The sequence below is a fragment of the Monodelphis domestica genome, chromosome 4, assembly GCF_027887165.1.
Source record: "Monodelphis domestica isolate mMonDom1 chromosome 4, mMonDom1.pri, whole genome shotgun sequence".
Lineage (NCBI taxonomy): Eukaryota > Metazoa > Chordata > Mammalia > Didelphimorphia > Didelphidae > Monodelphis > Monodelphis domestica.
Window position 1 is genome coordinate 320,904,420 of NC_077230.1, and position 23,462 is coordinate 320,927,881.

Below are 23,462 nucleotides of genomic sequence, written 5' to 3' on the forward strand. Positions count from 1 at the left end.
GTGAGCATGAGTTGCAGACTGTGATTGCTGACAGGGGAATCAGTTGCTGACAAGTTAGGTCTGGTAGTTGTGGGGAAGTTGGCTGCTGGGTGTGAGTTGGTTGTTGGGGTTAATTGTTGGTATTCTGAGTTGGCGTTTAGTTGCTGGTATATAAAGGTGGGCCTGAGCTTACTGAGAACGTTTTTGGCTTTAGCCTTTAAGGCTTTTTGTCTCTGGGCTCTATTAGAGAGCAGAAGGTCTGTCTCATAGGCAAGAATCTGCTGTTGGCTACTAACAATTTGGGCTGCTATAGAAAACTGACTGAAGGAGTGAATGAGTGGTAGCTATCTATTATTTTAGGGAGTTAGGTAGTTAGTGAATAATTTATAGACAGAGTAGGTTAGATTAGGCCTGGTGTCTGCCAGACAAGAAGAAGCTGTCCTTAGAGGTAGTATTAGGAATTTTAGGTATATTTATAGGGTATAAGATTAGTAATCTCTTTCTTCTTTTCTATCTTCCTATATTCTTTTACTATCTCTGTTTTAATTAAACTAAATTATTAATTGTTAAAAGCTGCTAGAAGCTTTCTTTTTTTCTGGCTTAAAGGGATAATATTAATTTATACCTCTACTATATTCTCATTAAATCATAAATTATTAAAAGCTGCTCTCTTATTTTGTCAAAACCCCTATTTTAACCCTTACAAGGTAAAATAAAGCTTGGAAATTATGTTATTTAAATTACCCATGCTTTCTTAATTATGGACTTCAGGGCTTTATGCTAATTATGAATCTTTCCCCCACCTTAGTGCCTATATTTTTTGCAATAATCTTGTTTATGTCTTTTACTCTAGCCAAATCTGAGAAATTTTAAAACGAACTGTAAACTATCTTAAACAATGATAACATAATTGAAATAATCATACAAGGTCTTGGTATGTTAAGATTAATTAGACCTTTTGTAAAGTTTGGTTAAAAATAAATTTGTAGTTATATTTATCTTTGGTTTCATTTATTTTCTAATATATTTTCATTAATCTTTATCCTTTTTTATCCTTAAAAGTAAAAAGCTACTTATTCTGTGGACACTGATTATTATGTCTTTACAACTGACATCTCCCTTCATCAACAAATATTCTAAAGAATCGAAAACTTTCATTTACTGTATGCTAATTTTATTTTATGGAAAAGAACAACTTGAAGAGTTAATGTTTTCAAAGACTGAATAAAGTGACAATATTTCCAGTTTAAGTATATATTTCATGAATATTTAATATTAAAAATGGTACCTACAGAAATAAAATTAAGTAAAACTCTATTATGAAGCTCTATGCTACAGTGAGAGTCATATTGTGCTCCATGTATGTAAAGTTTAGTCCATACTATGGTATAATATTAAGCATTTCCCAACAGCAAGTAGCACTACAAAGGAGTTCTGCTATCACTGATATTTTAAAATAAGAAATAAACATTTCAGTAATTACAAATTGATTTTTGAAATATATATTTGATTTTCATCAATTAAGGCAAAATAAAAGTAATAAGTATACAACTGAACATTTTTTGTTTTACTACATTAATCTATTTTTTCCTTTGAATCTAAAGCCTATATTTATAACTTGATTAATAAATAAATTTTTATTAGATGAAAAGAAAATTTCTAATTGAGAGATTTTTTTACCTGGTCCAAATGCCTATCCCTCATGAGTTCATACTCATTTTGCAGTGTGTGTTGGAAAAGGGTCCAAATGATGTGCTCCAGTTCTGGGTGATCTGACAGAAGTCGTGAACATAGGGTATTCAGCCGGAGATATGCCAGACGATACACTAGTGATTGGAGGAAGGGAAAGGGATAAAGTCTATTAAAATTATTTGTTAACTTTGACTTACTACTGATTTTCTTTCTTACACTAAATTCTTAAAGCCACAATGATGTTCAATTTAATTATAGCAATTCCTCTAGAGTTAACTTTCTGGTAAACAAATCTTCCCATCCTTAGAACAACAAATTAGCACATGGACAGAACTCAGTAATACTTGTTGGGTCAAGCATTTATTAAATTAAATTTCAAAAATCAATATATGTCACAGGGCTACTAAAATGTCAGAGACAGGACTTTACCCAGATCTTTCTAGCTCAAAGTCCTATGCTATCATTAATAAAATTAATAAATTTAGTGTATCCCTAACAGAAATATAAGTATATGTATTTATTGATTAATTGATTTCTTTTTTTTTAATTTCAACTTTTTTAAAAAGGCAGAAAACCAATTTGGAGTTTCCACTTTTCCCCCTGAAGACCTTAAAGCTTTGCACATAAATAACCCATCATGACTCTCTTTACACTAATACATCATGTGGATATTCAATAAATTTGAAACTGTGATGATGATGGTGATGGAGTATCTATGGACCTTTTTTGTAAAAGAGTGAAAGGGAGGTAGATTTTGGTGCCTTCTGAGTTTGAGACGCTGGTGTTGTCTGTGGCTCTGCACTTGAAGTAGAATTTATTCGAGCAGTTGATCCTTTTTTCTTGGGAGATCTTACAGGAGAAAGATACCTACATATATGCAAAAGATAAAATTAACTCAAAATATACTAATAAGAAAGAACATTTGAGAAGTGATTCACATAAATAAAACACAGCCACCATTCATCTAGTCATTTGTTAGTAGCCCAATTGAATAGCTCATTTAAACATAAGCTCAAAAGGATAATACTAATAGGAAAATTAATCCATTCATGTTCTACTGTTACATTTTTTATCATGGTATATGATGAATTCTGGATATCAGTTTCTTATGGAAAAAAAACTACACACGTTATATTCAAATCCCACTAATTATCACTGATTGAAAACCTAATAAGTAGTGTGAACTTAAAAAAAAATCACTTATTTGGTACCAAATAAAGTACTATCTAATTTCTCTAACAATAAAATGCCTTCTTTTAAAAAATATTATTAAAAAGCTTCAAATACTTTTAACCATGATTATGCTATAATTCATAGCCAAGATAAAATAAATAAATCTATATATTAGCACATAGCCAACTTAGTTGTATAGTTGGGGGGATCTGAAGGAGATAAAATAATGGATATTAGTAATTAATATTAAGAAATATCATTAGTATTCTAATTTATCTAATTTCTTATAATATTAATATTATTTAACAATATTTCACAAACTAGACCCAGGTATGTGTAGTAAACATGGTAGGGGACATATCAGAATATCAATATGTTCTCTTTATAAACTTTGGCTAGTCCAATATTTTGTATTGCACATATTGGGCAATGAGGAGTCACTTTCTGATGAGTGTTAGTTCTGTAAAAAGAATTAGAATGTGGAAGCATGTGCTAAACATTTATGTGAGCTTCTGTACCATATTTAACTTCTTAGAAAGGAAAGTAAATTAGTAAAAAGGAAAAAGAAACCATTACCATGGTGATCTAACAAAGGTTTTTTTCCTTTGCTCCCTCAACATTTACCTGTTTACCATTACTAGGTTGCTCAAACCTATAGTTTCTTCTCTATTCATAAATTGCCATTAACTTAGGGAGTAATTATGCTATGATTACATGCTATCATAAACAAATGAGAATAAAGTTACACATGGAACCACATCCTCTTAGCTTTAGCAATGCTCAAGCTAACCTTTCCAAGAAGCTTCATTAACTCTCTCTCTACTATTTAGTCCATCCTATCAGAGACTCATTAAATATCTGGGGACTGACATTTTCAAGCAATTTTCCTTGTTCTATATTACAGAATATTTATGTGACTAATGTATTATGGTATCAATTAAGTTGATATGGAAGTTTCTCAGAGATTATTTCTTATTTCTACATAATAGATCTAAATCTACCAAGTGTAAAGATTAAATTTAGCTATTTCCTGATTGTAACAATGAAGATACTTAGTTTAACAAAATCAGGCATGTCTTGGGAACTTTAAATTACTCCACCCTACTTAGACCATACTTTAGGGGAAGATAAAGTTGTAATCTCCTGATTGAACAATGAAGGTACTTAACTCTTAACTTATAGTGAAGCTAGAACTTTAAACTAAGTCTATTTTAATATCTTAATACAAAAAGGTGCTAAGAAACTATAAAGGTTAAATTAATCACAAAAAGGTTAAGTAATTCACAAAAGGTGAACTTAACAAAGAAGTGTTAATTAACTCTAAAGATATAATCTAATTAAAGAAGATGAGAACTAAAAGTATGGGCAGTCCTGGAGAAAAGCCTTTGATGTAATTGGTAGATGTGAAAATTTAGAGGAAGAGACACAAGGGTGAAAGATCTATATATTTGGGTCACTTCCTCTCTTTGGCACATTTGGCAATGGAAGAGTTGGCTGACAGCAGCGTGCTGGGCCTTTCGGTATTTTAGCATGGCTACAAGCTATTGTCTGGTTTGGTGGTGAGTTTCTGGCTGAGTTTTCCTCCTTTATTTTCCAATTTTATCCTCTTAGAAGCCTCTAATCTTCAGAGACCTAGAGGTGGGATTTTAAACTCCCCTGGCACAGTCCAGGCAGGAGAAATCCTATATCCTCTTCTCTCCTTCTCCTTAAATTCCTTCCCTCTATATTAATTAAATTACCATAAATTTCCAGACTGACTTGGGTATTTTGAGATTTTTCTTTGGCGATCAATTAAATCTAGATTTAAGTCACAACCCTAAATTATCTTTACACAAGCTGGTGTGATAGAGGCATGGAGAGAGAGAGAGAGAGGACTTGTAAGCCAAGATGCAAGAACTAAGGCTGGGGACCTAGCTGTCAATCAAGAAGAAGGTTCCAAATGGAATGTTTCCAGGAGTGGCAGTTGGGGGTTTCTGGCCACAGAGAGAAGAAACAAAAACTTGGCTTTGACTTTGTCGCTGTCTATCTGTCACTCTGGGCAGTTGAAGCTGACCAGAGGAGAAACTTTGGGACTTTGGTTTCTTTCTGGGGTTGAAGCTGGAGGAAGGACCCTTGGGGGGGCTTGGCTTGACTTTGAGTTATTTGACCAAAGGAGGATCTGATTCTGTCTCTCTGAGATTTTACTGACCAAAAGTTGGAGGAAAGCCAGGCTGAAGGAGAGATTTTGAACTTTGTTTCTCTGTGGGGTTAAGCTGAGAGACCTTGCTGACTTTGTGAAGAAGAAGAAAGAAGATTTTAAACAGCTGTTGTCCTCCATCTCTCTAACTGTCTTAGAGTCACAGTTTGTGACTGGACTACTTTCTCAAACCCTCAAATTCCTCCTCATTTTAGATTAGGGACATCCTCATCCTTCTTATCCCAGTTATCCTGTTATCCCAATAAACCCCTTGACTTGTAAAAATGTAAAGAAAAGAGTATCTTTATAGTTTAGTCAAGGGGAGAGGGAAGAAGCCAAAGGCTTAAAGAAGAACTGGGAGCTGATAGGGAGGCAGGAAGGAAGGAATGGGTTGGAGAAGGGAGGGAGTGAAGGGGGAGGAGGTTAGAAAGATACACTGATCCATCAACCATCAGTAGGGATCAGTAGGCAAACCCCAGAACATTCCCCAGAGCAGTTCCCATGTGTATCAGCAGTTTCCCTGTGTGGCAGCATCCCTGTACTAGCATCCCTCAGCATTCTCTCATTCCTACCTCCATTACAACCAAGCAGTTTCAGGTTCCCTTAGCAGCTCTCTATAGTCACAGCCATAGTTATTTACAATAACAAGAAACAGTTTCTTCAGTTTACCTTTTCTATTTCACTGGGTAACCTGAATGGTTAAGAGGAAATGCTAATAAAGCCCAGATCACAAATTTCAAAAAAGCAAATTATTTTCTCTCTTTTAACTGGGCTTTCTTTTCAAACTCAATTCCCACCTATTCTACTCCATTGAAACTTTTTCTTGAAGACCCAAGTTTAGAAGACACAAAGAAGAAAGTGACTTGAGCTAAGCAGCAAAGAGAGTTTATAACTTGGTAAAAGATGTACAAAACCTTACTTAAGAAAATAGCCTTAAAAATAATTGGCCACACAGAAGCTAATGACTCCATGAGACATCAAGAAGTGATAAAAGAAAGTCAAAAGATTAAAAAAATAGAAGAAAATGTGAGACATCCCTTAAGAAAAACAAGTGATCTGGAAAATAGATCAGGGGAAATAGTTTAAGCATTATTAGACTACTTGAAAGCCATGGTGGGGTACCCCCCCAATATCATAATTCAAGAAATTAATAAGCAAAATTACCCCCAAATCTGGAGGACAAAGTATAAATTGAGAGAATCTAGTGGTATTCTCTTTAAAGAAACTCCAAAATGAAAACTCCTAGGAATATCATAACCAAAATTCAGCACTGTCAAGCGAAGGCGATAATACTGAAAGCAGTCAGGACAGAAAGAATTCAAGATCTGTTGTGCCATAGTCAGCATCACATAATATTTAGTAGCTCATTATAAAGAAATGAGAATTTGGAATATGATTTTTCAGAAGGCAAAGGATATTTAATTAAATAAAAGATTGTGAAAATACCACAGCTAAGCAGAAAATTTGACAGTCAAACACAGAATGTGACAGGAACATGGAAATGTAAAAATGAGTTGAGAAATCATAGAGGACTAAAAAAGACTGTTTATATTCTTATATGTAGAGATAATACATATAATCCCTCAAAAATTTATCATGACTAGGATTTTAGAAAGAATTTAATTGAATGAAAATCTAAGTTATAATTTAATTGAATGAAAATCTAAGGTATAAAATTCTATTATGTTTAGATGGTCTCAAAAGAAGAATAGAGGGGAAGAGAAGAATTATGTATAAGTTATGTACTTATTTCCTTCATTAGTATATATGTTTTTTTTCCAAGTAGAGATTATTTCAGTTTTTGTACTTTTATCTCAAATACCTAGCATGGTGCCTGGCATGTACTAAGTGGGTACTTTTTTTTTACTAAGTAGGTACTTTATTATCAAATCCATCTATAAGTATTTATTAAGATATGAATAGGGAAGATTACAATTAGCTTATCACACTTACATTTTTAACACTATTATTGCAACTAAGGTTATATTACCTTTTTTGGCTGCCAAATCACATTGAAACAACAACAAAGTAAAAATGGTTCTCAGGCTTGGGTGATGAAGGCAGTGATAGAAAAGGGGAAGGAGAATACTAAAAATTTCACAGCTTCTATACTATTTATAAAGATTAATTTAATTCTTGGTACTTTAAATTTAAAATCCCTGTGAACATTCAAGAAGTCAAGATATTACTAAAAGAATTTAACCATAGCAAAACTGACTTGTTTGTTATAACTAGCAAGACAAGGAAGCTGGAGTTAAACAGAAAGATGGCTTAGGCCTTCTTTGAAGTAGAGAAACAGAATTTCATGGGATATTTTATTTCACTTTGGGGTCCTAATGATGAAAATAAGCAAAAAGGCCACTAACTATAGTTTATGTGCCAACATATTCTGCAAAGTATGTTACAGAAAATTTTCTACATACACACACAGATCCTTGGAACTTCAATGTGAAGGTAAAAATAGGGAAGTTGACAAAAAATATGCTAGAAAGTAAAGTTAATTATTAAGAAAGGAAATACATAAAAAACTGCTACTCAGAATATTTACAAATGTATTTCATGAGTATCTTATTCAAAAAAAAGAGGGAAATGGCCAAAGAAAATGAAAACTGACCAACATTAATGTGGAAGAGGCATGAAGAGAGAGAGGACTTGTAAGCCAGGTCATGCAAGAAACAAGGTTGGGGACCTGTCTGTCAGTCAAGACAAAGATTCCAAACGGAATGTTCCCAGGAGAGGCAGTTGGAGGTGGCCAGGGGAGATGAACTGAGGAGACTTTGGCTCTGGGTTTTTGCTGACCAAGGGAGGCAAGCCTGGCTGAAAGGGGAAGAAGCTGAACTAATTCTATTAGCTTCTGTCCCAGGCTGAAGGACCCTTGAGGGGAGGCTTCTGAAATTAGGCTGAGAGACGTTGGTGGCTTTGTGAATTGAAAGAAGAAAAGAAGACTTAACAGTTATCCTCCATCTCTCTGACTGTCCCCCTGTCACAGCTGTGACTTCCCAAACCCTCATAATCCTCATTTTAGATTAGGGAAACCCTCATCCCTCTCACCTCAGTTTCCTTGTCCTGTTATCCCAATAAACCCCTTACCTGAGAAAAGAAAGAAAGAAGCTTTTCCTCATAAATATCATAGTTCACTCAGGGGGGAGTGGCGAAACAAGCTTCAGAAGAAACTGGGAGGAAGAGGGTGGAAGAAGGGAGGGAATGAAGGGAGGAGGAGGTTAGGAAATATATTGATCTATTAGTCATCAGTAGAGATCAATAAGCAAACCCCAGAGCATTCCCCTGTGGCAGTATCTCTCCTTCTCTCAGTATCTCTCATCTATCTCTATTATAACTAAGCAGCCTTAGGTGTCCCCCTACTAGCAGCTCTCTAGCAGCTAGAGTATCCAGTTACAGCAACCAGACATAGTTTCCACTCAGATTATTTACAATTACAAAAAAATGCTTTCTGTTGCCTTCAGGAGCAAATACAAAATGCTTTTGTTTGGTATTCAAATCCTCCTTCTAACTTTCCAGACTTTTTACATCTTATTCTTCAACATGCACTTTTTGATCCAGTGACAATACTTTTAGCTGTTCCACAAATAAGACATTTCATTTCTTGGCTCCAGACATTTTCTCTAGGTATCTGCTATGCCTGGAACACTGTCTCCTCAGTTCCAACTACTGACCTCCTCCCAACTAAAGTACCACTTTTTACAGGAATCTTCCAACCTCTCCTAATTCCAATGACTTCCCTATGTTAATAATTTCCTATTTATCTTGTATATAGCCATTTTTTTGTACGTTGTCTCTCCCATTTGATTTTAAGGTCATTGGGGGCAGGTACTGCCTTTTGATTCTTTTTTGCATTCCCAGCTCTTAGGATGGTACCTGGGACATAGTAGGGGCTTAATAAATGTTTATTGCTTGATGTGGTCATTTCTTCATCATTTGTTAGTGTGCAATTAGATGTCTGGCTAATTAAAACAGTTCAAAAACTGACACTAAAATAGAACTGAAAGAATGAAAAACGACATGATATGTAATTATAACAGTTCCAATCTGACCTATTCAAAATGGATAAAGAGAAAGACATCATTTCTATTTTCTATCCTTCAGAATTCAACTGATGTAAAGCAATCACCACAATGAAAGGACAAAAATAGGCTAATAATTGCTTTAGCAAAGAAATGTGATCAATTTGCCAAGAGAGGCCAAGAGATCCAAAAAGAAACATGATTTAGAAAATAAACTTATTTCCAAAATGTTAAAGAAAACAATGATAAAAAATTATTAGTATTTTCTCATTAAGCATTGAAGAGAAAGCAAAAGAGCAAACTCTGGAGAAAATGTGGTCTGAGACTCAATTAAGCCTTCTAAAAGCATTTATAGATGAAACTTGGGAGAATAGTTAACAGATGCGAAATTGAACAGTTCTGAGGGCACTTGCTATAATGATTAAATGGGATAACATATATAAAGGGAATTGTAAACTTTAAAGTGCTATATAAATGCTAGGTATTATTTTTATCACCTAGGAAAGTGAAATCCCTAATTGTTTATATTATGTAGAGAAATGGCACTTAAGAAAATAAGGTTAAGAAGAATAGACCAAGATCATACGAAGGAATTTTACAAGAATTATTTTTCAAAATATGCAACTGGTTTATATTTGATAACAAGAGAATAAGTGGACTTTCACAAATTATTTCCTATGATAAATCACATCTTCAGTCACACAATTGACTAAAAAGCATAAAAATGAAATCTGTTGTTGGCTGATTATAAAAAAGCATCTGAGTTGGTATAGAAAAATTCTTTTTAAAAAAAAAAATCTAAGTTTTTATTGATATCTTCTTACATCCTCATGGTTATCCCAAGTATCTCTCTCCCTCTCCCTTCCCCTCCTCCAAAGCCATCTCTTATAACAAAATAATATTTTTTCTCTCTTTTCAAAATTTTATTTATTTAATTAACTTAGAATATTTTCCCTTGGTTTCATGATTCATGTTCACTTCCTCTCCCCTCCTGGAGCCAATGAGCAATTCTACTGGGTTTTATATGTATCATTGTTCAAAATCTATTTCCATATCATTAATATTTGCAATACAGTGATAATTCAAAGTCAACACCCCCAATCATATACTCATTGAGCCATATGATCAATCATATGTTTTTCTTCTGTGTTTCTACTCCCACAGTTCTTTCTCTGAATGTGGGTAGTGGTCTTTCTCGTAAGTCAAAATAATATTTTAAGAGGAAAAAAAATCCGCACAACTGATCAATATATTGAAAAAGTCCAAAAATAGGTAATGTGTAATACCTGTGGACCTCTTACCTCCATGAATGGGTAGAGCAAAATTTAATCTTAAAAATTCTCCTCTAACAAAGTGTGTCTTGTGCTTTTGTTAATATTATTCAAGATTCCTTGATATGTGCAAACTCAGAGATATATTTGTCTAATAAACCTCTATCAATATCAAATGAGATTTGAAATCTCATATGCCAAAGCTATTCTTTTCTGTCATATACTATACTATGCAAAGTCCAAATAAAAGAAGAATTTCTCACATATCAAGAGTATTTAACTTTTTTGTGTGTGTTAAGGACCCCTTTGGTATCCTTGTGAAGCCTATGGACTTCTTTTTTAGAAAAGTGTTTTCCCCCTAATTAATTTCATAATTGAAAGAAATGTTACTGTTCTGATAGAGATGAATGACGATATTTTTTTTTCCATCCAAATTCATGAACCACCTGAAATCTACTCATAGCCCTTTTGGGGAGGATTCCAAGTCAAGAAGAAAAAAAGACACAAGTATTAATAAATAAAGCACTTATTATGTGCCAACATCCATACTAAGCATTTTACAAATATCTCATTTGGTCTCCACAATAACTGTGGGAAATAGGAGATATTAAGGTATAGATTCTGCTGGGGATAGGCTCTAGCCCTATTTTACAGTTGAAGGAATTGAGCTAGACAGAGATTAAGTGACTTGCCTAGGATCACACATCTAGGAGTGTATAAGGTCAAATTTGAATATAGGTCTTCTTGCCTCTAGGCAGCTAGGTGGCACAGTGGACAGAGAACTGGGCCTAGAATCAGGAAGATGTGAGTTCAAATCCACCCTCCGATATATACTAGCTTTGTGATTCTGGGCAAGTCACTTTACCGTTTCCCTTAGTTCTTTATCTGTAAAATGAGGAGGAGAAGGTAATGTCAAACTACTCCAGTATCTTTACTAAAGAAAACTCCAATTGAGGTCATGAAGAGTCTTTGAGGCTGCTAGGTGGTACAATGGGTTGAGTATCAAGGCTGAAATCAGCAAGACTTATCTTCCAGAATTCTAATTTGGTTTTAGACACTTCCCTGTTTCTCTTATTTTCTTCATCTGTCAAATGAGCCAGAGAGAAGGAAATGGCAAACCACTCCAGTGTCTTTGCCAAGAAAAAACTCCAAATGGGGTCATAAAGAATAGACACAACTTAAACAACTGAAGAATAAGTTCTTGACTCCAGGACTAATGCTATATCTGTGGAGTTACCTAGCTTCCTCTGTGGTTCATGCTTTATAGACAATGAGTTCTTCTGGATTCTTCTATTTGCAAATGATACTGAAAGCACTTTATGCCAACAGCATCAAGGCCTAGGGTACTAAAGAATCTCCTGAACAAAAGCTAGGTCCACTCAAAAGAGATCAGCTTAACAATATATATCAAGACCAAATGAATGATAAATGCCTATTGTTCATACCATTGCATATAGTTGAAATGGGAAATACAAAGCTATCAATCCATTTATCTTAAGTATTATTTTGGATAGATGAACTTTGTATAAATGTGTGCTTATAAAATGAGCTAGGCCAACATTTTATAGCAGAAATGACAAGATAAATTGCATTTGAAAACCTGTATAGTACTTTTATCAATCCTAAGCAACTACCTGTTACGAAAGCTCATCACTTTTGAATACTAATATTCTTCTAAGCTAAACAGCTGTGTGGATGCTATATAACATGGAACCCTATACTATTCAAAGAATCAAAAATGTAGGTGACTCATAGATCAGTGAAGAAAGGAATAGGATCATAGCTCTAGAGCTAGAAAGGACCTCATGTCATTTAGTCCAACTAAATCCTCATTTTATAGGGTGGGTATAAGTAGGCTTAAGTATATTCTCAATTATGATATCATGTAAATAAATTCATAATAGACATGATTCAGAAAATAAATGATTAGAAAAGGATGTGGGTCTGTCATGAAGTAGACTGAAAACACCCATGGAAGGTAAAATGACCAAAGAGAAGGGCTGCCTTTGCCCAAAACATTGATCAAAATGTTAAATAACACAAAACAGATCAGGGCAAATCCCTGGGGAATGCCACTGATCCATAAATCATTACTTTAGGTTCTATTATTCAACCAGTTCCAAATGCTTTGAACCATATTAACTATTCAATATTAATCGATCTTTGTCTTTAGAATAACATGAAATCTCAGAGTATTCCTTGCTGTGCTAATAAGTTTTTTGGTGCTTTTCCCAATCTATACAGGTATGTAACTATCAAAGAAAAGGAAATCAGATTGGTGTGGCATAACTTGTTCTTAATGAACCTATTAATGGATGTCCCAACATATAATTTACTTACAGATCTGCAGCAGTGTGATTATGTTGGAGAGGCATATTAAGAGTAGAAGTAGGTTCAAGGAGGTGATCAACTGATCCCTCTCGTTCCTTCGATTGTTTAATGAGATCAAATAAAGGTGAATCCTATATGAAAGAAAATGACATTACATCAAAATATATTAATAGAATATTCTTGAACAACAAAATTATACTTTATTTAGGGGTTGAGGATGAGTAAATCCAGTCAACTACCTGGATTAACTTGGACTACCAAATCGACTGAGTACCAAGTCTCTTTCAAGAGCCTAGCAGCGGTCTCCAGACAGTATGTAAAGCATCACATGTAGCAGTCACCTGCAAAAGTAGTGTTAATTCCCAGGTATCTTACTCCCCAAAAGCAGCTAGTTTCTATACACCATCTGTCTAACATTGTTCCCATTTTGATGAAGACTATAAATACCACTCAGCAGAAACTGTACTTAGGAGTCAATTGCTTGTGTTTATTGTAAAAAGGGGAAAGTTCAGAGCAAACCACCAAGGAAAGGAAACCATAGGAAAGAATCAAATCATAATTAGGATATTTTAAATTCAATGGAACCTCTGTGCCATTAAATATGACATGGCCCATGGCAGTTATTACTGCTTAGTATCCCTATTTCCTTATGTCTATATCCTGTACACTAACTTCTTTCTCACTAATTCTTCACAAAATACAGGTAAGCAAAACCACCCTGCACAGATTGTTTCTGACTGCATAGTTCTTATTCCATACCTGTGGTTCTCTCCCTTTTTCTCCTTTTCCCTCTCCCTCTTTCTTCCTTTCCCTTGCTCCCTTCCTCCCCCATACTGGGTCACTTGCTTAAGTTAGAAATATAAAGGTCTCAATAGTAACTGGCAAAGAAGCTTTAATATGCTCAGTATTTCTGACCCTAATTAGGCATTTCAGTGGCCCTCCAATGTACTCCAAAGAGCCCACTACATTAGTACTGGACTTAAGTGTGAACAAACAATCACTTTCAGCAGTACCTTCCTCAGAAGCAGAGATCGTAGGCATGTGCCACCAAGCTTGAGATTCCCTGGCTTTCTCCAAAGAGGATGGATATATATTCTTCATTTATATATATATATATAAATATTTATACTCATTTCTGAGGAATTTTATTTTTGTTTACATTATTTATTTTCTAAACCTTACCTTCTGTTTTAGAATCAATACTAAGAACTGGTTCCAAGGCAAAAGAGTAGAATGGGGGTTAAATGACTTGTCCAGAGTCACACAGCTAGGAAGTGTCTGAGACTAAATTTGAACCCAGAACCTTCCATCTCTAAGCCTTATTCTCTATCCATTGAGCCACCTAGCTCATCCTGTTGTTTTACTTTAAATGACCATGGTCACTGTGTATATTGTTCTGTTTTTGCTTACTTCATACTATATTCTTTCATACAAGTCTTCTCAAATTCCTCCGAATTCTTTATAATATAGAACTGTTTTCCATGGATATATTTAGTCATTTTAAAAACCTGGGTGGCTGAGATCATATAAATATAGGTTTATTTAGAGAAAGACTTGGTAATGACCTCTGATCAAAAGCATTAACATTTTAACCTGCTCTAGAGAAAAGAATATAGACTAAATGATGTTACTGCAGTGTTGACAATCCTTCACAAGTGCAATATTTGGCAAGTCAGCCCTGGGCTTTCACTGTTGGTCCCACTTTTACAAGTATTCAATGACGAACTACTTTTTATCTAGGAATTTGCTAACTGCTATGGGTAACAAAAAAAGAAGCATACAACAGAATAGGGGGAACAGCCTCTTCTGGCACATGTGTCATAGGTTTACCAACATGCCCTAGGAAATTTACAGGTTTTTTTTTTAAAAGAAAAGATATATACAAAACAATAAGAGCAAACATTGAATAGAATTTATATGCTGAATACAATCAATTGCCTATAAGTGTGAGTTGTAGAATTGAAAATCTGTTACTCTAAAAAAGAACTACACATCCAGAGAGCCCACTGACTTCTTGTCATTACATAATTCCTGTAGACAAAGGATAAAGTGAGTGGGTGTTCAGGCTCTGCCTTCTCTTTGGCATAATGCAACAATCATGGTGGTGTGGTAAGGTGGGGATTTTGAAAATGGCTAACTAGCCATGAGCATGTGGTTTTTATTTTGTATCCTCTTTATTCCTTGATTTCTAGTGATCATTTAATAAACCTCCTAAAATAGAGTATTTTTATTATTTGAGATTAATTTTAATTTTTACAGCTGGCAACCAGAAGAGATGAGAAAAACTCAATTTTTTTTCAAAGATAGCCTAGATAAATTTTAAGCCACATTTCTCCTGCCAAGGCTTTTCACCCACCCACCCACCCACCCTCACAAACTCTGAGAAAACTCAAAACTCTCTACCAGAGCTGCTTCCTTTTTCTTTTCCTACTTTTTGCCCGTTTGCTTGCTCTCCTTACTGACCGAGCTATTTTTAGTCAGGGGACTCTTATCAGAGAAGAGATAAGCCACTTCTCCTGATTCCCCTCATTCCTGCTGCTAAACCCTAGCAGCTTGCTTCTACTCTTTCCCCTGCTCCTGCTGCTCACTCCTGCCTCCTGGGTTGTCCCAGCCATCCACTCCTGACCTTCTTGACCCAGATCACTCACCCAGCCCCAGGCCCAAACTCTGCTCCTGATCTCTGGCCTCCGACCCAGATCGCTCATCTAGCCTCAGCCCCAGGTCCCAGGCTGCTGATAGCTACCACTGTCTTCAGAATCGTAAACCAACTGGTAAAAACCTGGGGTGTCTTTTTCCTTAGGCAATGATTAGCCTCCTAACTCCCTCTGGGGAAACTAGCATTTTACCTCAGGGGAGACAGGGAGAAGGAAGTTACTCTCCCAATTAGGAAGCTGATTACAAGCATGGCATATTTTATGAAAGAGCAGTGCATTACCTATTTCAAATAGCTTCCAGCTTTAGTCTGTTTTTTCATGAGTGCACTGATCTTTTTACTTATCTTACCTGAGATTCAGGGGAGAAATTCATCTCCCTGCAACTCTTTGTCATTTGGGCTTGCCCAACTTGAGATTCCTAAAACCCATGTTCTCCCTCACAATGGGAGATCCAAGAGCGCTGACAATAGGAATCTGAACAGATAGAAAAAGTAACCTTAAATGAAATTTTAAGCTTTTTCAGACTCCATTTTTTTAATGAAAGTCTCTGTATCTTGTATTTTGCTGATTGTTTTAAGATTTAATTTTGTTGTTTTAATTTCATATATTAATGTATTCAATACTATTCTGTTACACTGAATCAGTTTACATTCTGTTGCTTTTCCTATAACTATACTGAACAAATATTGAATAAGCCCATATAAAAAACAGTTTTTTTTTCTCTCCCTATTTTGATTTTGTAAATTGTCCCATAGAGGATGGATGGACTTCATCAAAAATTGGTTACAATTGTATAACAACCTTTGGAAAATTTAATGAGCTAAATATCTCAAATTGATTTTAAGGGGGCTTCAAACATGAATTTTAGATTTTTTTTCTCAATTCTGATCATTTTGCCTGCCTCTAAGTTATTTGTATCAAGAGGTAAGGTCCATTTTAGTAGCTGAAGTGAAGTACAATTATAATCCCCACCTCCTGATGGGACATTACAGCCTTATACCAAAGGAGCTGGGAAGTTGATCCCCGGGCATGGTACCCCTGAATGGCTCCCAAAAGAGGGGCATCTCTCATTTATAACTCCTCAGCCTACTATACCCTTTCGCCAGAATGATGTCTAGATTCTTGGTGATACTTTTTTAGACTCAATATAAACAGTACAGAGGTTTTCATTTTTCTAGACTCCTCTGCCACATTTTTGTAATGATGGCAGTAACAGATTTTTTAAAATATCTCAGCCAAGCTTGAAACATTTCTACACCTGAAAAACTTGTGACAAGTATCCATTTTCTTAAAATGTCATACAGCAGATTCATGTAAAATATGATAGTGGGTTTATTTGCTATTGTCATTAAATGGGCTATTATACCTTTGGGGATTTTGATAGTTTTTGAATGTGCACTACATGCTTTACTACTGTTCTTTATAAAAAACTGTTACTTTGTGAAAATCATTTACTTGCACTCACAGTGGATCATGGCCAGGTTTGGAGAGGAAATGGATCTCATTTTTGATGAGAAACCTTTATACTCTACCTTTTCTTAGCTAACACAGTGTGTCAATGATTATAAGCTATATATTTTTTATTTTTAAAACTTTTTTATTATTATTTTTGTTTGCATGTGCAATATACTATTTCAGTGTTATTTTTTCTCTCCTTTTTGTATTTGAAGCACATGTCACCAGTATTAAGATTTTCTTTAACTTTTTTGATTTTGCAGTAATATAAGTTTAAGATACATTTGCCCTGATGTTAAAACATACCCCAAAAGCTTTAAACTATAAAAATGATGGGACTTTGCTTAATGATTCTGTCTGATTCCAGGACAAGAGAATACAAAAAGAGCCATTTCACAGTGCCAAAGAAGCACAAAGCTAAACTTCATAGTACCAATTGAGCACAAGGTCAAAGAGACCAACCAATCCCAATGGGATTGATGAAATTTTGAGCCAAGAGGACTTGAAGATTGTTTGGGTTCGAAGTTGTGGCTGTTTTGATATATTTCAGAGGCAGGTCTATCTTGTCCCACATTCTACCAAGTATCTCAAATTTGGCTTCTATAATCTAGTCCCTATTCTGTCTTTCATAGTATGGCAACTTCATGTAGTCTTGGCTGCAATGGGTAAGTGAAATATTACAGCATTTTGTCCTATAGACTTGTGGGATAGAAATCACTTTAATTGGGCTCTGATTCAAGGACCTGTTATAGGTTTATTTTATTTTACTTAAAATTTTTACACATAAGACTTTGATAGTCTGTATTTCATCCAGAAGTTATCTTTCCTGTATTTGGATTTTTTAAAAATATTTTTTATTTCTCTTGCCAATTGATTCATACACCGCATAACTCAGCCATGCATTCCTAAGTGATCCCTGTGTTTTTCAACACCCTCTTCAGGAGGGAATGTGTAATTATTCTAAATTGCAAAGTTTAAATTCTTTTTGAGAGTAATTTTAGGTTAAGAAACATGCTACCTCTCCATGCAGCACCAGAAGATCCAGAGTGAACTTTGGGATGTGGTGATTTGAACTGTTTGGGGTTGAATGCATTTGTTTTGTATGTATATTCTTATGCCAAAGGGGACTACCTCCTAACTGGCTTTTTGTTAATGGGGCCTAGCAATTATTGGTTTTGTTCTCTTTTCCTCTTATCCTCAAATTATTATAATTTCAAAGTTGGTATCTTTATAAGACCCATCAGAGAGACTAGTCTTCCTTGGCCCTCTGGGGGAATGTATAATTGAAAAATCTGTTATTCTAAAAAAAGAACTACATATCCCCAGAGCCCACTGACTTACTGTCATTACGTATTTCCTGTAAACAGAGGATAAAATGAGTGGGCATTGAGGCTCTGCCTCCTTTTTGGCATGATGCAGCAATTATGGTGGCATGGTACGGTGGGGATTTTGACAATGGCTAACCAGTCATAAGCATGTAGTTTTTATTTTGTATCCTCTTTATTCCTTGATTTCTAACGATCATTTAATAAACCCCTAAAATATAATATTTTATTAAGATTTAATTTAATTTTTACATAGTACAGTCTTGTTCTCTATCTTTAGCTGCTGTGTGATGTGCTTGTCCATTTAAATCTTCTGAGCCTTGGGCTTTAGTTAGGCAGCTGGAATATAAGGAAATTTGGGCAGAGGGATAGGTATTTTAAGAAACATGTCATCTATCCACAAAACCCTAATCAGCCTAGTTTTATCTCCCCAACAAAATACAGTAAGTGACATTAAATACTGTAATATTCTATTCTAATGAACCCTTTTGACCCAACAAGGAAAAGAAGTTAATTCACCATTTTAACTAATTGTTTTTGTACTGGCAAGATAAGCGTTCAGGATTTTACACAAATTAAAGATTTCATCAGCAAATTTTAGAAATTTACTAGGATGTTGTGCAAATTACCTCTATATACTGCATTATACAATTGAATAAATTCATTCTGATACAGGTTCTCATCATTTCTCACTAATATATATGTAGTAGCTTTCTCATTGGTCTCTAAACTTCAGTCCATCCTCCATTCAATTGTCAAACATCTTCCTAAAACATAAGTTTGACCATATCACTCCTACTACTCAATAAACTTAAAGAACAGTGGCTCCCTATCATTTCTAGAACCAAATATAAATTCTTCTCTTTGGCATTTAAAGCCCTTTAGAACCTGATTCCCCTCTACTAGTCTGTTTAGTCTTCTTATAATCCCAATTCTTCTCTATATTCTGTGATAGTGGCCCCCCTGCTGCTTTTTGAACTATATATGTCATCATCCCCCTCAACTAGGTATTTTCATTGGCTCTTTCTCATGTATGGAATGTTCTCTCTTTTCATCTGTCTCCTGGATTCCTCAAAATCCCACCATTGTGAGAAATTGATTACCACAACAGAGGGACTTGCAAGCAGTTGCAAGGAATGGAAGCTTGAAGGACTGTCAATCAAGGAGAGAAGGGAAGATTCCAGAGAAGAATTTGGTCAGGGAGACAGTTAAAGTCAAGATCTGAAACTTCACTTCTGCTCTCCTGGACTGGGAGAGAAAGGAGCTAGTAGCGGGTGACTGCTCTGAAACCTTGGCTAATAACTTAACCTTGGAAAAGATTGGGGCATAGCTCTGACGATCTCTTTCAATTTATTAATAATATCCCCTCAGAGACAAATCAACCTTACTTCCTTATATTGAACTTTATAATAGATTAGGGAAACCATAAATTCCCTCTGCCCTATCCCATCTCCCTAACTTCCTTCCTTTAAAATAAATTCCCTTTTGAAAGTACTATAGTGTGAAATTAGTCTATTGAAAGTTGCTGTTAACTGAAGAGCTTTTGAAGCTCTTCAAAGCTTAAGAACTTTGAAGAAAGGGACAGGAAGTGGTGGGTGGGGAAGGAGTGAGAATCCCAGTTTCTCCTCTAACCTTATTACCTAGTGTCACCTTTCCAGCACTTCCCTTACCTTAAATATTGTTCCAGCACTTCCCTTACCTTAAATATCCTAAGTGAAGGAGCCTCTATTACACCATGTACAGGACATCTTTCTTGATCCCCTTTAATTCTAGTGCATTTCCTCTGCTGATTAGCCCCAATATGTATTTGGCTGTAACATATTTGTGACATGGTTGCATGTTATTTCCCCAGTTCAATTATGCGTTCCCTGAGAGCAGGGACTTTCTTTTTTATCCCTAGTACTTACCACCAACAATGTTGGACATGAGCTATTTAAAGAGCGTCATGTGAAACACTATAGGGAAGTACAAATAAAAAATAATATAATTTTACGCTAACTGGGTAGGTGAAACAACATACAAGGAAGCAGACAAAGAATGTATATAAGTAAAATCAGTGTAGACTAATAATGTAAAAAGGAACTAAAAACTATAAGAGGAACTAATACCATGAGAAACAAACACTATGTGAGGAAATGACTGGATGAAAGTATTTAAAGGGAAGTTAGAGAGACTAAAGATATGAAGGGTGGTGGTGGATTTTTGCTAAGTTAAATTAAATTCAACAAACATTAATGTTTATTATATTCGTGTCTGTGTCTATGCATATGTAAGGAAAATGGGAAAAAGTGCTGTTAGACACTGTTTTTCTGATTTCTGATTATGTTGGTTTAGTGACCTTTAACATTGATATGAATCAAAAAAAGGTATCAACCTTGAAAAGTACCGTAATACTAGATCATATTAAGAGGCTTCCAAGAATAAGGAAGTGACAGTTCTACTACACTCTGCCCTAGTCAAACACATGGAGTTAAGTTCTGGAACTACAATTTAAGAATGACATTCATAAATTAAAGGGCAACCAAAATGGTAAAGAATTTTGAATCTGTGTCATATTAAGATCAGTTGAAGGAAGTGGGAATGTTTAATCCAGAGAAGAAGAGACTCAAGAGGAGCATCATAATAGTATAGTCTTCAAGTATTTAAAGGGTTATATGAAAAGGATATTGGATTGGGGAAAGGGGGAGGTGGTTGGCCCCAAAGAACAAAATCAGGAGCAGTGGATGGAAATTGCAAAGAATAAAATTAAGTTTGATGCCAGGAAAAGCTTGTGATACCTAGGGAGGGGAGAAGGAGGGCTAGCAGTTACTCTTCCTTAGAGGTCTGTCTTCAAGCAGAGAATACATAATTACTTATCAGATTTGTTGAGTTGATAGATGGCTATTAGGGACCCTTCTGTTTCTAAAATTCTGTCATTTTGTACGATTTAACCAAATAATTCTTGTGGTTGTTCAATATATATTTATTGATATTAATGATTATTTATTTGCCCAGACACCTGAGGAAAACTACATCCCTTTCTGAAATGAACAAAGTAAAATTAATTTTCCCCTAAACCATTTCCTCACTTTTACTTGTTATAAGAAGAGAATTTTGCATCTAAGAATTAGATTTTACCTGCTGATATTTGCCTTTTGAGAGTTGACTCTAGTGACCTTAATGTAAGAAAACTTATTTCATTATTTTAAGTAATTTGCCACTATTCTTAATACCAATCAATATTCCTACCTTCTACAAAAAGTCTTTCCTGATTCCCCTTAATTCTAGTACCTTTCCTCTGTTGATTATCTCTAGTTTCTCCTCTATGTATTTTGTTTGTACATAGTTGTTTGCGTGTTGTCTCCCCTGGGACTGTGAGCTCCTTGAAATTGGATTTTGAGGTCTGTTTTCATTTCTTTGTATCTCTGGCATTTAGCACAGTGCCTGACACACTGTAGGCATTTAATGTTTGCTGAATTAGTTCATATTCTAAGAAGTTCCCATAGTCATTATTTCTTACAGCATAATATTCCATTGAATTTCACTACCTCAATCAATAAGTTCTCACTGTTTTCAACCTTTTCCTCCCATAAAAGTGCTTATTTGTTTATTCAATGTAGGTTTTCAAAATATAAAAAAAATTAGCTCTGATTTAATAATAACAATAGCTAACATTTATATATCACTTACTATGCTCCAGAAATTGTGAATTTCTTTACAGTTATTATCTCATTTGATACTCACAATCAACCTGGGCAGTAGGTGCTATTATTATCTCCCTTTTACAGAGGAAGAAACAGAGGCAAACAGGGGTTAAATGACTTGTCCAAAGTCACACTGCTATTAACTACATGACATTGTATTTGAATTCAGGTCTTTCTGATTCAGAATCCAGTATTACCTCACTGCCTCAGGGACTGTTTCATAAACTTAAGACAAATTTGGCTCATTATGATTCCAATCAGGGGAAAAAAAATCTAAAGTAAATATTCTATGTAATTTTTCATTAAAATTATTAATATTTATTTTTTCTTCTCATGTCCTATTTTCTCCTAATAGCCATTGATCTTGTACCTACATAATGGAGAGCTAATTTGTTTGGAGGAAAATGTCATTAATACCCACAAGTAATTATTCTTGTGATGAAACTTGAGAACTATAATTTGGAATCTGATGCTGGATCATCAACCTATGATATATCTAAATAAATTCTCTGGGAATGAAATTTCTTTTATTCTTTTATGTTATATATAGTGCATATAATAAGTTAGTTTTATTATGTTTTTAAGTTTTTATATTTTATAAATTATGCAAAGCTTGATATCATGAATATGATATAATGCTCATGACTAATGTTATGTAACCTTCAAATGAGATAGAGGACAAAAATACCTCTGCAAACATTTATTGTCTGGGTACATGTAGATGTAGATAGAGCTCTAAGCAAAATTATTAATTTAATAAAACATCGTAAAAAAAGGTTTAGTAAAATTTTTATTGTTTCAAACATCCACTTTCCACTTCCTTCTATACTTCAAGTATTCAATGCTTTTCTGCTCATAAAAATCTCTCCCTTCTCAAAATTTCAAAAGAACTGTACATGGCTGAATAGTCTGCAGTTATTTTTATACTATAAAGCTGTTCATTTGAAATAAATAGTTTAGAAGGTAAACCTTATTTTAGCCTTTTTTAAGGAAGGACAAATTAAAAAGTATGCTTTTTCCCATAAATAACTCCTGCTGTTTCCTGTTTCTTGAAGGGAGGTATTGAGGGAGAAAAGGATAAGCTCAGGGCAGCTTCAACTTGATCTGCTATAAGTGCTAGAACATGTTTTCAGAAGTTTTTTGTTTATATGGGTACATGATTTCAAAAGATTGCTCTATTGAAAAAATGAATAATAAGGCAGGTATCAAGTTGTAACATTTGTATAACCCAGGGGAACTGCTTGTTGGCTTCAGGAGAAGGGAGGAAAAGAAAATATACCATGTGAAACATGGAAAAATATTTTTAAAATAAAAAATAGTTTGTTTGTTTTTTTAAAACCCTTACCTTCCGTCTTGGAGTCAATACTGTGTAAGAGTGGTAAGAAGAGTGGTAAGGGCTAGGCAATGGGGGTCAAGTGACTTGCCCAGGGTCACATAGCTGGGAAGTGTCTGAGGCCAGATTTGAACCTAGGACCTCCCATCTCCAGGCCTGGCTCTCAATCCACTGAGCTACCCAGCTGCCCCCTAAAAAATAGTTTTTTAATGTATTGTTTACAAGAAAAACACTGAAAAAGAGTGACACATATAGAGTGAAGGTGAGGGACTGGAGCAATAGTCATGATCTCAAACAGAGTTGGGACTAAAATGGAAATAACTGGAAGGGATGAGCAGGGTAACTATAGTATGTTTTGGGTTACTATG

The 23,462-nt window shown here is 34.8% G+C and overlaps 2 protein-coding genes across 5 annotated transcripts in view; one reads left to right on the forward strand and one right to left on the reverse strand.

The window, feature by feature from the left end:
• LPAR6 (lysophosphatidic acid receptor 6) overlaps nt 1-23,462 on the forward strand; it is a 70,191-nt gene that overhangs the window by 24,257 nt on the left and 22,472 nt on the right. The gene's annotated exons all lie outside the window — the stretch shown is intronic.
• The window catches only part of RB1 (RB transcriptional corepressor 1), a 158,731-nt gene that overhangs the window by 20,892 nt on the left and 114,377 nt on the right, over nt 1-23,462 (reverse strand). For all 4 annotated transcript variants that reach the window (XM_001368762.4, XM_056794860.1, XM_056794858.1 and 1 more), the window contains 3 exons: nt 12,654-12,775; nt 2,393-2,538; nt 1,660-1,805 (listed from right to left, as the gene is read on the reverse strand). In XM_001368762.4, coding sequence (XP_001368799.1) covers nt 1,660-1,805; nt 2,393-2,538; nt 12,654-12,775 — 414 coding nt within the window. The remainder of the gene's footprint in view (nt 1-1,659; nt 1,806-2,392; nt 2,539-12,653; nt 12,776-23,462) is intronic.